The following is a 14,647-nucleotide window of genomic DNA, read 5'->3' as shown; positions in this document are numbered from 1 at the left end:
TATCTGATGTGATTTTGAAGGTGTTCTACTTTAAACATCGCAAAATTTATGGGTCATGATAAACTATAGATCTTTTCTCTCACTTTCAGGGAAGGCTGATAAGTGGGAAACACAAAACAGATATGCAAATAAATGCTTATGCTAATGAACCCTTTAAAAACACGCTTCATAAAAGAACTTGATGCAGCACAGTCAACTCCAAAGCTCTCTCTAGACAAGACTGAAGCAAGTTTTCTAAAAAAGGCATTAAAATGAAACAGTGCAAGTAACTCATTCCCAACTTTCCACTTCAGACCCTGAACCTCAGCTCTGGTACCAATGACTAAAAACACACGCTTCGATGTATATAAACAAGGGAGAGTCAATAGAAAGTCATGGATTGAATTATGAGCAGGGTTTGTCGCTCCCATTAAAAACTAGTTCAACCAAAGGACTTGTGTGTATGAGTATAAGCCTAAACAACCAATGGACACAGACACCAGGGGGGTGAGGGCATGAGTGTGGGGTGGGGGTTAGGGGGTGGGAGGCAATGGGGGGATAAGGACACATATGCAATACCTTAATCAATAAAGAAAAAATTTCTCTAAACAAACAAACTAACAAACAAAAAAAGCTAGTTTGCTGTGCTTTGCTTTTTTCTCTTCAGGGTTGTGAGTTTTCTTACCGTAAGCCGATTTCAGGTTCTCTTCAAAAATCACTATCTCCTTAAATTATCTGAGTTGGCTGAAAAACCACGTCCTCTTTCAGACTTGATAGATCAAGTTCTAACTGTTCTCTAAACTTGTGCTCACATGTTCACTTTTAGTAAAAACTCACAATAGTTCAGTTGCTGACAACGTTTTTACTCAAAGATGAGCTTCTACTAAATAGCTTTCTGATACTGAATTATTTCAATGTGTTATGTTCTGATACTCCAACAATGCACTAATTCATAAAATGCCTCTTCACCTCAGCATTTAAAAGTTTCACTCAAACATAAATCCATTAATCTCCCAAACTGCCCTATGAAGTCCAAAGAGTCTATACGAACTCTGCATACAAAATAGTTCCCGAATGAGCTTATAAATCAGTCGTTTTTCAGCCATATGCACAGAGAAATAACTACCCCCTGCATCTCCCCAACAGAGACACAAGAACATTTCATATAAAGGTTGATTTTCAATTATCTCCCGTAAATATTTTAAAACTGAAGACATTTTTTCTACTCTGTCAAAACTTACATTGAAAAAAGTAAGCATGTGGCAGATATGAGGTTGCTATAAATTCTGTAAACGGCTTACCTATTAATATAACTGAGGGCAACATAGGTTGGCTGCTGTAATTCTTGTTTTTCTAAAACACGTGGATCTGTATCTGTAATAAAAAACACAATTATGATTTTCAGCTTTTGCATCAGAATATATGAGCCTACCTAACATAAAGTAATAAAGGCTAGACAGAGAAAAAAATTAATTTAGTATACCTCTTTTTAAAGAAAACTCAGCAAAGCACAATCGTTTGTCCATTCATTCGCAAATAACAAGATATTGCATTACTTTTCAAGGGAATTCCAAACATCAACAGTGATAAAATGTCCATCTGTCACGCAAACTCTTGCACAATCCCCCTCATAAATATTGGTTTTCACTGCTTACAGTTACAATGTTGGCATGGTTTTCGGTGGTTAATCGGCCTAAGAAAGAAAGTCTCTGTTAATTATGCTCACTTCAAGGCTGGAACAAATTAGTTGCCATTGGAAAGAGCCATCAATTTGAAAATCTACGGGGCATTGTTCTTGTTTGCTGAGCACGTTTCTGGATTGGGATTCACGTCCCGGAGGGCAGCTCTTCAACTTTCTAATTGTAGACTGAGTTTATTATAACTTCTCTAGACTCTTGATCAGAAATCCTCATACTGGTTTGGAATCCACAAACACCACGTTTTTCAGAGAGGTTTCCCCTCTCCAAACGACAGAATTCAACACCATAGCAACCTCTGTAAGGCTGCTTCTCACAGCACCAAAGAAAACCCCGCACTGCTAAATATGCAAAAACCACTGTTTATGCAGTGAGATTGGAGGAAAAGGAGCACATTTCTGTTTTCTCAGAAAAAGGTTCAGACGCTGCACACAGATTTCTTCTCACTTTAACCTCCTTTAAAACCATCTCATTGTTAGGACTCTTCCAGCTGCACTTGGCAGTCACACCTGCTTTGATGTAATGACAGATGTTGTTCCCAGCACCTTGGTACAGGAAGTGCTTCCTGCACGTGGTAGAAGGAAGATCCACCCACTAACTCCAAAAGGCATTAACAGGGGATGGGCAGGGGTGCAGACACAGTGGCGAGGAGCACGGGGGCAAAACGATAGCACGAAAATCCATCCACAGGGCTTCCCACTGGCAGATTAAAACTGGACAGTCGTGGCAAACTTATTCCTGGTGTGTTCATCACGTCATGTTCACTTCCCTCTTTCTCCTCTGCCAAGAATTTCAGGGACTTTTTATTCACAAACCCTGCTTCCTGGGTCTTTGCCATTGTAGCTCCTTGAAAGCCAACTTCTGAAACAAGAGACGAAGCTTCTCTGAATGGCTCCCTCAAGTCGGGTCTCAAGGGTTTGACAGCACAAGTGAGGACAGAGAGTAGGTCAGCATTTGCTCTCCTACAACGATCACGCTGCAGCTCAGACGGTCTGAGGTCACTGGCCTAGAACTACCCCCGTGTTTCTCCAAACGCACGGACACCAACCACTCTTCAAGGGAAATCTGGTTTTCAAACGCAGCCCATACTCACACTCATCTAAGTTTGCTGTAGCCCCAGAGTATGTCCCCATTTCAGAGAGGAACGCTTTGTGCACTTCACTCGTGCTCACTGGAGAGGAGGCAGTGGAACAATGCTCACCGGGGAAAGGTGTTTTATTCCTAAAAACGGTCCAGTGGAATGCTGGGCACGCCACGTGCGCAAATGGTGACTGACAGACCCAATCCCGCAAGGTCTTCCTAGGTGCTTAATGGAGTGAGGCACGAGAGAGTGGAGACAGAAGCCAGGAAAACGAACAGAAAGGAGAAAGATGAGAAAGAACAGGGTAATGATTGTAAATGTCTGTGTGGAAAACATCTCAAAACCTCACAAAACCATTTTGCTTCAAGTTTAGGAATAGATGCTCGAGGCGCTTAGCTTTTGAGACGGGCCTGAATCTGATTTATTGAAACTCATTCCTTCAGGGAGAATGCATGATTGCATAAGGTATGTTATTTCAAAAGAAAAGAACTCCGTTCTGAATCTAAAATGTGTGTACAAAGGGGAAAGAGTTAAGAGGCCAATTGACATTTTTATGTCCTCCACTTTTGCCTTTATTTTTGTAACTGATGCCCAGTATAACAAACAGTGTCCCCACAAACCATCTTCTAAAGCTTTCCTTTGCTTCCAAATTATATAATTTTTGAAATAGTTTCAATATTACCTTCTTAGCTACCTTTACTTTTTTTTTATTAGTTTGTATGTATAGATGTACACACACAATTTGTATTATTCTCTTTTTAAAATTTTTTTATTAGTTTTTTCTTAGAGAGGAAGGGGATCGAGCCAGCAACCTGGGCATCTGCCCTAACCAGGAATCGAACCAGTGACTTCTTGGTTCATGGGTGGATGTTCAACCACTGAACTGGGCTGTATTATTCTTTTCTTCTTCACAATCCAGTACCTCTCTGGAAAAGGGGAAGAAAGTATCTTATGCCCCAAAAAATGCCCATTGACATTCACACAAACTTGTAATATCGCTTCACAAAGAATCAAGGATGTTTGCCATCTATTTGCAAAGCAAGGTTTTGAAGTATTTTCTTACTTTGTTTCACCACCTTCCATTACCTGGACTTAGGCTCACACGCCCTGAAATTATGAATGGTGAAATGGACTTCTAGAAGCTTCTCAATGCCACCCTCTCCATGACAAAAAGACCATCTGGAAGCACCTCAGGCAGGATTCTCCTCTTTGTCTAGGATGCAGACTCTGGTACCTGACAGGAAAGCACAACTTGCAGAGAGACGTCCATCAGGCCTAAAACATCTTGTCCACATTCAATGCTTCCTTGGGCGACCTTTTGAGCACCCATTAAAGCTTCGAGTTCTTAAAACGAAAGGAGGTCCCTGGTGCCCCTAAGTCAGGAGCAGCTGCTCGGCGCTACGAAGGGACCAGCATCGGAGCCTCCTCACACGCTTCCTGGCTGGCTGGTTCGTGGTGACCCTGACTCACCACTTCATGGACTACATTACGCACGTTATCAGCATGAACTGAGAATAGCACTACCCACTGGATGTGACCAAATTCAATAAGGACATCCATATGCCATGGGCCGCAGCACTGGGCACTTTTTCACTTTAAGTTGCTACAAAAAGAAATGTGATATGAATTGCGCGGGCTGCCACACACAACCTCCCAGATAGTTCTCCCGCTTGTTTGTTTACGATGCCAATAAAAATATGAAACTGGAACGCTGGCTGCTATTGCCCAGAGATAGAATCTGCCTCCGTACATGGGCTGTGGGATAGAAACACTTGGATTCCCATGGCCACGTGATGCTCCTTAGGCTGGCAACTGGCAAGGATGCAAGCGTTTCTATAATGTGGCTGCTGTCTTCAGCCACACATCGGCTCTGCCACTTTTCTATCACTGCAAAGAGAAGGAAGAGAAAACAACCTTTTCAGCAGGGCGGGGTGTAGCCAAAAACCACACTGAGAGGTTACTGTTTTCTGCCTCATACCACCTGTTGCACACTCACAGAGTTCAAGTTCACCGAGGGCTAAGAGAATTCAAATATTAACATGGATTGGAAGACACCCAAGCGATAAAAACCTATGGGCTTGCTTCAAAGTGTCTAAAACATAGTGTCCTCTCAGTGAGAGTCCTTACTGCAGGGCTAAGCCTCATCTATCGTTCCAGCCTCGCACAGACACGCTGCTATAAAGTAAGGACCGACTCAGGCGATGAATGGAAGCTCCCATAACTTTCAGTGGCGAAGAAAAAAGCCAGGCAGGTGACAGAAATAAGAAAGGTCGACATTCAGACCCTTCTCAATGGGAATTCGAACTGCAACAGGACCAAGGAGGGCAAACCACGCAGACCACCTGTCCATCAGTAGGGCCCCGTTAACCAGCGCTGCTGTCCCTGGTGTTGGGAGCCAGTGGCAACCGAGGGTCTGAATGTGTGACATATTGAGCCTTTTGTGGTGCGATCTTCAAGCCTCAATGAAAACACTATCAAGGTTGTTTGCTGGGTTAACAGGTTAATTGATGGGCTCATGGGCTTTGGCTATGCTCTAGCTCAGTGGTCGGCAAACTCATTAGTCAACAGAGCCAAATATCAATAGTACAATGATTGAAATTTCTTTTGAGAGCCAAATTTTTTAAACTTAAACTTCTTCTAACGCCACTTCTTCAAAATAGACTCGCCCAGGCCGTGGCATTTTGTGGAAGAGCCACACTCAAGGGGCCAAAGAGCCGCATGTGGCTCGCGAGCCGTGGTTTGCCGACCACGGCTCTAGCTGGTCCACATTGCTGGAATTTCAAATACGTGAAATTCCTAATAATAAAGAAGTCGAGCCCAGCTGGTGTGGCTCAGTGGTTGAGCATGACCCATGAGCCAGGAGGTCACTGTTCAATCCTGGTCAGGGCACTTGTCTGATTGCAGGCTGGATCCCCGATGTTGGGTGTGCAGGAGGCAGCCAATCAATGATTCTCTCTCATCATTGCTGTTTCTATCTCTCCCTCTCCCTTCCTCTCTCTGAAATCAATATTAAAAAAAAAAAAAAAGTTAGACAGATTAGCAGTAGCACCTCTCAACAACACTGACGAGGCCTCTGTCAGCAGTGAGCTATTCGCAGGCTGGGAGGCAGCAGTGAGGGGCAGATGCGATGTCACGCACCCTGGGAAGGCCTTCTGCAATTTCTGATCTTCCCAAGGCCAGACTCCTTTCTAAGTGTGCATGGCAACCGTGGGAAGTCTGGGAGGCCGTGGGTGGGGAGCAGCGGGCCATTTACAGCTGGAAGACCCTGGAGAGGCCAAGGCCCACCCAGCCAGCAGAGTGATTTTGAAGATCTGGGCTGGATACACCACTTTTCCTTGGACTCACTCGGTACTAATTAATGGGCGCGGTCTGGTCGCAGCCTTCCCCCAACAGTGGGGTTCACGAAGCCACAGGGTTTTCGTTTATTCAGCATGGCCTTCCCCAACGTCCCGGCCCAGCTCGTCACACCCCCCTCCTGTCTCCGCACCACTTCAGGCTGGCACTGTCCCTGTACGTGTGTCACTGCACAGGCTCTGTCCCCGCACACCATTCCCTTTCCCTGCTTCTCAGCGGCGAGGCACTGTCTGGGCCTTCCTCAGCTCTCCGGCACTCAGCTCAGGGCCCAGCATTAGGAGATGCACAATAATTACGGAATGGACATGCAAATTAATTTTAGGATGAGAAAATGGAAGACTTTGGTCAAACATGGCCGACGGGTCAAGGGCATTTGTTTCCCTCACCATCCAAGTCCTGCTAATGTAAAGGAATAAACTCCCAGGGATAGAAGGAAGGGGAGACATCAGCAGGTAAGTATTCCGACCAGGGCTTTGAAAGACGGATCCCCCTGGGGAGTAGAGGAAGCTACAATCTCCAGTGCCCGCCGCAGGGGAGACCCATGGTGAAGAACCCGCTGCCGAAGCCCCAGGGCGGCCGTGGACTTGAAGGTGCCATGTGCGGCAACAGGCAAGGAAGGGAAGGACCAGGGCTGGAAAAAGAAGGATTGTTGAAAAGGTTCATTATCCAGAGACACTGAACCAGGGGATGAAGCACAGGTGAGGTAGACTGGGAGAGTACAGGCCTACCTCGTTTTACTGCTCTTCCCAGAAGTGTGTTTTTACAAACTGAAGGCAAGACCTTCCACCAGCAAAAAGGTTACCGCTCACTATTGCGCTACTCCTTTTATTGCGGCGGGTGGGGGGGCGAAGCCACGCCATCTCCCGGGCTGCCTGTGCAGTGCTGAAAACAGGGATGGAAGTGGAAACACGCCTACTCCGCCGTTCCCAGGGACACTGGCAGCCTGTCAGGGAGATTCCTCGCTGATTAAGTTAAGTGGGCTCGGAGAAGAGAGGTCCAGATGTGGACATCTGGCTCTCCCCTAATTAAATGATCTCCCTACAGTTAAGCCCCCGGTCAGCAGGCCCCATCCGCGCCTCCACCCAGAGCCTCTCATCAGCTTTTTATTGCCTCGGTCTTAAATATGAGCCAAGAACAGTCAAGGAATGATCATTAGACATTTGAGGGAAAGTCATGAACATGAACGGGAGATACTAAAACAAACAAATGGTGGGGAGGGAAGGAGGGGGACAGGAGCCAAGAAATAGACAAATTGATGCTGGGAAGGGTAAGTGACATACCTGCTGACACAAACCCACTTCACTGCAGGGCTAGGACCAGCAAGCCCTGTGTCCCGAGTCCCACTGGGCCAGCGTTCTGACCAATAAAAAAGCTGCTTGTCCTCTCAGGCCAGCTCAGTGCCACCGTCCAATTGCAGCACTGGACTCACACAACCTTTATAGCTCTCTTAAGAGCCCAGCACAGTTCTGCTAAACTCACTCCATGTTCAGGGCTGAATTTGATGAACCAACAATTTACAAAGACCAACTTTTAATTCATGGCTAGTTTACTTCAGCTGCTGAAATACGTATTTCTTGTTGGCAATGGCCCTTTCAAAAAAAAAAAAAAATCCCACAATTGCACATAACCAGCCTTTAAATGGATCAACTTTTCCTTAGTTTATAGACACGTCATTTGAAACTTTTCCCAAGCCATAATTTCCATTACAGGGCAGTCAGTGCAAATTACAGTGAGATCCTTGCCTTCCCAAATTCAATGTGGAATCCAGACGCAGTTAAGTGTTGCTGTAAACTTTACGAGTTAAATATCTGAAAGTCAGGGACACTGTGCAGCCCAATAACACCATCTATTAAAAAAAGCATTTGTGTTCACATTCGTAGCCCAAGTTTTGCTCCACAAGTGAATGAATAAACATTAGTCAGCCGAGACCCCTGTCGACAATATGCGGGGAGGCTGATTTATAAACAAACGCGGCACGTTGCAGCCCTGCGGTATCTGGCATGGCCAGAAGTTTAGCGTTATTAGAAATAGCCTGGTTGGCGTGGCTCCGTGGTTGAGCATCAACCTATGAACCAGGAGGTCAGTGTTCAATTCCCAGTCAGTGCACATGCCCGGGTTGCGGGCTTGATCCCCAGTGTGGGGTATGCAGGAGGCAGCCAATCAATGATTTTCTTTCATCACAGATGTTTTTTTTTCTCTCTCCCTCCTCCCTTTCCTCTCTGAAATCAATAAAAATATATTTAAAGTTACTAGAAATAGACAGTTCTGACTAGAGTGCTTTCTAACTCTTTACCAACCCATCAAATTCCTAGAGTCATTGACTGCTTGAGAGTGGTGACTATTTTTCCCTAAGTATAAGATGTGGAACCCTGTGTCGAAGACACTCTCAGTCCATCCTCTTCAGTGGCGACAGGGAGTAATCTATCCACTCAAGCTCTCTCTCACCTTGTTACCTGTGACAAGAGAGCCTGCCAGAGACCATCGTGGCTGCCAGATGTGCTTGTGAAGCACAATCCTGCACACCCGTATACAGCAGCCCTGGAGACTGGGGTGCTGGGATTATACAACAATAAAATTCTTTCAAACAGGAGTAAGGCCAAAACGTGGCTCCATTTAATCCAACATGCATGTGTGCATGCACACAGACATTTACATGTCTGCTTCCCCAGGAATGAGCCTGATGGTGGAACCAAGTAGCATGTAATATAAAGACCATAGGAGTTTCCACGTTCCCCCTCCTGTAGGAATAGCAGGTACCTGCCAGAGGAGATCGATGCTGGTGGGTGACACTAAGGGCCAGAAGGGAAGGTGGGGAAATGAGGCTCCTGAAGTCCTCTCCAAGGCTGGAGGGGAGTATTTGTTTATGGAAAGAGACCTTTCATCCCTCCTGCCTACAACTGCTTGCCCAAGGAAATCCTCCCCATCCTCCAAGGTGCTGGCCTGCATACCACCTCTACCGCGTGTTGTACTACATATATTTGCTAATCTATCTCAACACCCCACCAAAATGGAAGCTGCCTAAGGGACAGATCTTAGAGGCCACAAATCCTCAGCCAGGGCTCACTGTGATGTATGCCGAGTAAATGAAGGCCCTGGATATGCGTAACACAAAAGACACAAAGAAAAGCACCCAGCTCAGACAGTTCAGGTCGGAGAGGAAAACAGACCCACGTCTAAATGACTGTACCAGCATCTACATTTACATGAAAAAACAGATCCCGTTAAGCACAGATGTTCAGCGGGCTACAAAATAATGCGAAATTCAGAATAATGGAAAGGGGTCAGATAGGTCTAATTTGGGAAGGTCTAATTTGAACTGAGTTGGGTTTTGAAGAAATGGAGTGAGACATAGGGAGTCATTCATAGGTGAGATTAGGGCAGTGGTCGGCAAACTGCGGCTCGCGAGCCACATGTGGCTCATGAGCCGCGGTTTGCCGCACTGTTGACTAATGAGTTTGCTGACCATGGGATTAGGGAATCTAAAAATGGCATTAAATTTGAGGCAGAAAGCACACGTGAGAAGTCTGTGGGTACTATGGGTAGTAGAGCTGAAGAGCCAATATTCATTAGTAACAGAATATTTTTATTTATTTTTAAAATATGTATTTTAAAAAATATTTTTATTGATTTCAGAGAGGTAAGAAGAGGGAGAAAGAGATAGAAACATCAATGATGAGAGAGAATCATTGATGGGCTGCCTCCTGCATCCCCCACTAAGGATGAAGCCTGCAACCCAGGCATGTGCCCTGACTAGGAATCAAACCATGACTTCCTGGTTCATAGGTTGAGGCTCAACCACTGAACCATGCCGGCCGGGCCAGAATATTTTTAGAGATACTTTAAATCAGTGGTTCTGAGCCATGGGCACGCCTCCCCACCCCGTGGGCAATCCCCCCAGCCCTACCCCAGGATGTTTGGCAATGTCTGGAGACAACTGGGGGAGAATCCTGCTGGAATCCAGTGGGTAGAAGCCAGGATACTGCTAAGCATCCCACAGCACACACACAGAACAGTCCCCAACCCTGCCCCACCCCCCGACTATGAACTCTCTGGCCTAAAAAGGTCAATTTCGAGAAACCCTGCTTTGGAGCCACGTGAATGTTATGAGAAACGGAGCTCTTGTTCCTAGACAGCTGTGGATGACAATTTCTGTTGTTTGCTCTGGTCTAAATCAAGAGGCCAGAGGGCAGGTTAGGAAGCTACAAAAGAAGAATGATAGGAGAGGTTGTTTGAACTTAGATAAAAGCTCGGACCTTCTGAACGGAGACAAAGAAACTGAATTCAGCTGAAACCGTTTGGCTCAGTGGATAGAGCGTCGGTCTGCGGACTGAAGGGTCCTAGGTTCGATTTCGGTCAAAGCCATTTACATTGGTTGCGGGCACATCCTCAGTGGGGGGTGTGCAGGAGGCAGCTGGTCGATGTTTCTCTCTCATTGATGTTTCTGGCTCTCTATCCCTCTCCCTTCCTCTCTGTAAAAAAATCAATAAAATATATTGAAAAAAAGAAAAAAAGAAACTGAATTCATTCTGAGAGAGACATACTGAATTCTTGTGTGTTACTTGCTCAAGGGAAATTCTAAGCCAGCAGATTCACAACTGAGCGAGACAGACAACCCACTTCACAGCTGACGGCCTCAGACAGATTGATGCATGAGTTCAGGAAAAGATACTAAGTGATGTAGGAAGCAAGCACGATTCTCTGTGAGAATCAGAGAAACTTCTTGAAAGAAGATTTTACATGTGCCTGAACCCAGACCTCCAGACACAAAAGGTGAGAAATGGAGAGTCAGAACAGAGAACGGTGTGAGCAGGTGAGCAGCAGCAGAAACGGGCAGGGACTGGGAGGAGGCCCGGTGTGAGTCCTGCAGCTGAGACTGGGCCCGTGTCCCGGACGAGTGGAAATGCTCCCCAAGCGCCGACTTCATTCTGAGGACAGTGGAGGGCCGCGGAAGGTAGAAACTGATACGGCCCATGTTTTAGAAAAATAACCGGTGTTGGTGTGGAGAGTCGTGGAGAAACTGGAATTGGAGATGTAAGATTTGGTGAGAGGAGGAATGGAAAGACAAGATTCTTTCCGATGTCATACATCTGAGTGCCTCATTACCAAAAGGAAGGCGGTGAGTGGAAAGTCAAGGGGTTTGACAGACAAGAAAAGGAGGTCTGCTTCTGATGTGTGGTGCGATGGTTTGCAGAACCAAGGAGTCGGGGCCTCAAAGCGAGATAAAGGACCCGTGGTACAGATAGGAACGAAGGGCTGAGAATCCCATCCCAGCGCCACCCATCCCAGCAGGCCCTGGAACCAAGTGCCCCTCCGAACAAAACAACGCCGCACAGTATAAACCCGAGTACTCGGACTGAAACCCTGGTTATCATATAGCTCAGCCGAGTAATCAGTAGGCATTGGTTGAGGGCCGACTAAGTCTACTAGAATTCTAGCAGAGATAAAGAAAAGCCAGAGGTTGCACCCCATTTGAAACAGGTAATTAGTGAATTTCACAAGGGCGTGCATATAAAAGATTGGGGGTGGGGGTGGGGAAGGGAACTGAGTCACAACTAGTCCCGAGGACAGTATTTTACATGACCTGGTGCCCGAGCCTCTAGCACTCACTACTGTGAAGAGCCTCTCCTGGGAAAAGCTGATCCCCTCTTGGTGTTGCTTAAGGTAATAATGCAGCTCCACACCAGTCAAACTGCCGCAGCCAACACTAGCAGTGTAACCTGTGTAAGTACTAAAGTGTGTGGTTTTTTTCTTTTTCACCTGTAAAATGTCGATAAGGATAGTGCTTTGGCCCTAGGGCTGAAATGAGGATTAGCTCAGCCATGTGTTAGCTGTGGCTACTACTCAGTTCTTTAGCCCATAAAATGTTTTGAAATGCAACTCTGCACTGTTGTGGATTATCTCCATTTTATAGCCGGTGACACAATGACACACAGGAAATCTAGAAACTCGGCATCCACATAATGTGGCGGAGAGTGCTGGCTGCCACCAGATACGGGCATAGTTGGGAGACACAGTGGGTTTGGTGCCAGACCATCACAATGAAACAAATATAGCAATGAAGCGCGTCACACATTTTTTGGTTTCCCAGTGCATATAAAAGTTATGTTTACGCTATACTGCCGACTATGAAGTGTACCACAGCATTATGTCAAGAAAACCCTAATTAAAAAACAATATAAAGTATATAAAAACCAATATACATACCTTTATTGTTGTGGAATATAGTCAACAATATTGTAATAACTGTATGGTGTCAGGAAGGTACTAGATTCATTGGGTTGATCACTTTGTAAGTTATATAAATGTCTAATCACTGTGTTGTACACCTGAAATTAATATGGAATGTCAACTTTAATTGAAAAATTTTAAATATGAAAAAAATACTCCATTGCTAAAAAATGCTAACCATCATCTGAACCTTTAGCGAGTTATCATCTTTTTGCTGGTGGAGGGTCTTAACTTTAATTTGAAAAAAAAAAAAACAAAACAACTGGGACATGCAATAAAGTGAGGAGTCCCTATAGTCATTTTCCCTTTCTATTTCCACAGTGCTTAGGAATATGGCTGTCTTATATAAAGACTACATTTCCCAGTATTCCTTGAGCCAGGTACAGCCATGTGACTAACTCTTGGCCAATAAGATCTAAGGCTTCTGAGAAGCCCCCTTAAAAGTCATGTGCCTTTCTTTGTGGTATATTTCTCTTACTAGATGAAAGGGTGACTGGAGTTTCTGCATCTACTCTGGATATGAGATAATTTTGAGAATGGAAGTCATACATGGAAAAGCAACACAATAGGAGTCTGGATCCCTGATCCTGTGAAGTCCCACCCCTCCTGGACTGATGTAGAGTTTTTGAAAATGAAAGATATAAACTCTACTACCTAAGCCGTTGCTATTTGCAGGGTTTTCAGTTATGCAATCTGAACTGAATCTTACCCAAAGTACAGAGCACCCAGATTGCTAGTTTATTTAGTTGGACCTGAAATATATAATATTTTGTGTCTTGCTTTTTCTGGACTAAACACAAACACGCGCGCGCGCACACACACACACACACACAAAAAAAACTCTGTTTGTTTAAGAATTTATCATACTAAGCTCATGGAAAGAAAATCAGACCCACATCACCACGCATTTGTGGCTCACTCTTAAAATTGGGATAGTTAAAAAATGAGAGAGGGGTGAGGGAGGAAATCATCGTGTCAAATTATGGATCCTTTGGTGGCTTTAGGACTTGCTCTAGAATTGGTTATTAGTGGGCAATAATGAAGCAAATTGCACATGCATATTATTTCTGAGTTATGAACAATGCAACCAGCAGTAACCTTTGAAGCTGTCAGGATCTTTTCAGGCAAGCAATTAAAGTGAAAAATGAGAGTGCACACAACTTCCATCACCCAATACTACATGTAATAACACCACCTACAAACACTGACATGAGAGTGGGACTCCGTCTGAATATTTATTAATGCAGATCTGTTCCCATTTGTTCCTCTTTTTTCCCCCTGTAACGCATCCCACCCCCATCTGCCAACAATTCTTTTCTTTAAAGGGCAGTTCTGACACCTTGAATTGCATTCACCTGAAATCTACATACAACCGTGGCATCTCTCCCATCTGCACCTAAACAAATTTCCATCCCTGTCCCTTGACCAAAATATAAATGTAGCACAAGCTTGGATTCTAGAGGAGAAAAAGATTAACAAGGAAGTAAGTCCCAACTGGGAAAACAAAATCAAGATTAAAGTAATCAACTAATATTTACAGAAAGCTCAATATACATGTCAGGTATTGGGTGATAGACCCTGAAGGCCCCTTCCCCCCACCAAGAAGGTTCTGTTCTCAAGAAGACCAGACTCTAGAGGATTTAAATGATCTAGTGTAAAAAAATATCTGCTTTTCTGAAGTGCAGGAATCACTCACTGCTTGCCTCTGGTTGTGATTTAAATGCTTGGAAGGGCTCAGAGAAATGGCAGGGATAAACACAAAGGTGAGCCGGTTGGAATAGGTCATTCCAAGCTGAGAAGAAGCCTCTGTGCTGAGTCCTAAGACCTGATGCCTCTGGGTCCTAGAAGCAAGTTGTATTTCGTTTGGTTTCAGCCATTTCTATAGCACCAGGTACCTCGAGACCCATGGTTCTCAGTCAGAAGTGCCTGTTAGTGTCACCTGGCAGCTTTACAACAATCCGGTGCCCAGGACCCGTCTCCAAAGATTCCAATATGTAACTGCAGGGGACCATCCCTCACACAGACGCTGGGAAGGCTCAGAAACCGGAAAAGGGATCGAACTGGTTGGGAAACTCAAACCAAACAGCTTGCGTTTCTCTCCAAACTAAAGGGGCAATTGTGAAACTGGAAGTGAATGATTCCAAGTAACTTGAAGGTTTTATAAGTAAATCTAACATCCAATAAAACCTTTTAAATTCAGACTTCACTTGAGACGCAGCCCTGCCTTTTACTTTCTATACAGAAAGTGTCAAGCTTAATCATTATGTAGAGAGGTTAGTGTCTTCGTGTATTTTTAAAACCAAGTCAC

The 14,647-nt window shown here is 44.9% G+C and overlaps 1 protein-coding gene across 1 annotated transcript in view; it reads right to left on the bottom strand.

The window, feature by feature from the left end:
• JAZF1 (JAZF zinc finger 1) overlaps positions 1-14,647 on the bottom strand; it is a 303,527-nt gene that overhangs the window by 136,932 nt on the left and 151,948 nt on the right. Inside the window, exon 3 of the mRNA XM_054726096.1 lies at positions 1,281-1,353. Within this exon, the coding sequence (XP_054582071.1) occupies positions 1,281-1,353 (73 nt within the window). The remainder of the gene's footprint in view (positions 1-1,280; positions 1,354-14,647) is intronic.

This window comes from Eptesicus fuscus, chromosome 14 (genome assembly GCF_027574615.1).
Source record: "Eptesicus fuscus isolate TK198812 chromosome 14, DD_ASM_mEF_20220401, whole genome shotgun sequence".
Classification (NCBI taxonomy): domain Eukaryota; kingdom Metazoa; phylum Chordata; class Mammalia; order Chiroptera; family Vespertilionidae; genus Eptesicus; species Eptesicus fuscus.
The sequence above is the reverse complement of the archived record's forward strand: the minus strand, read 5'-3'. Positions and strand labels throughout refer to the sequence as shown.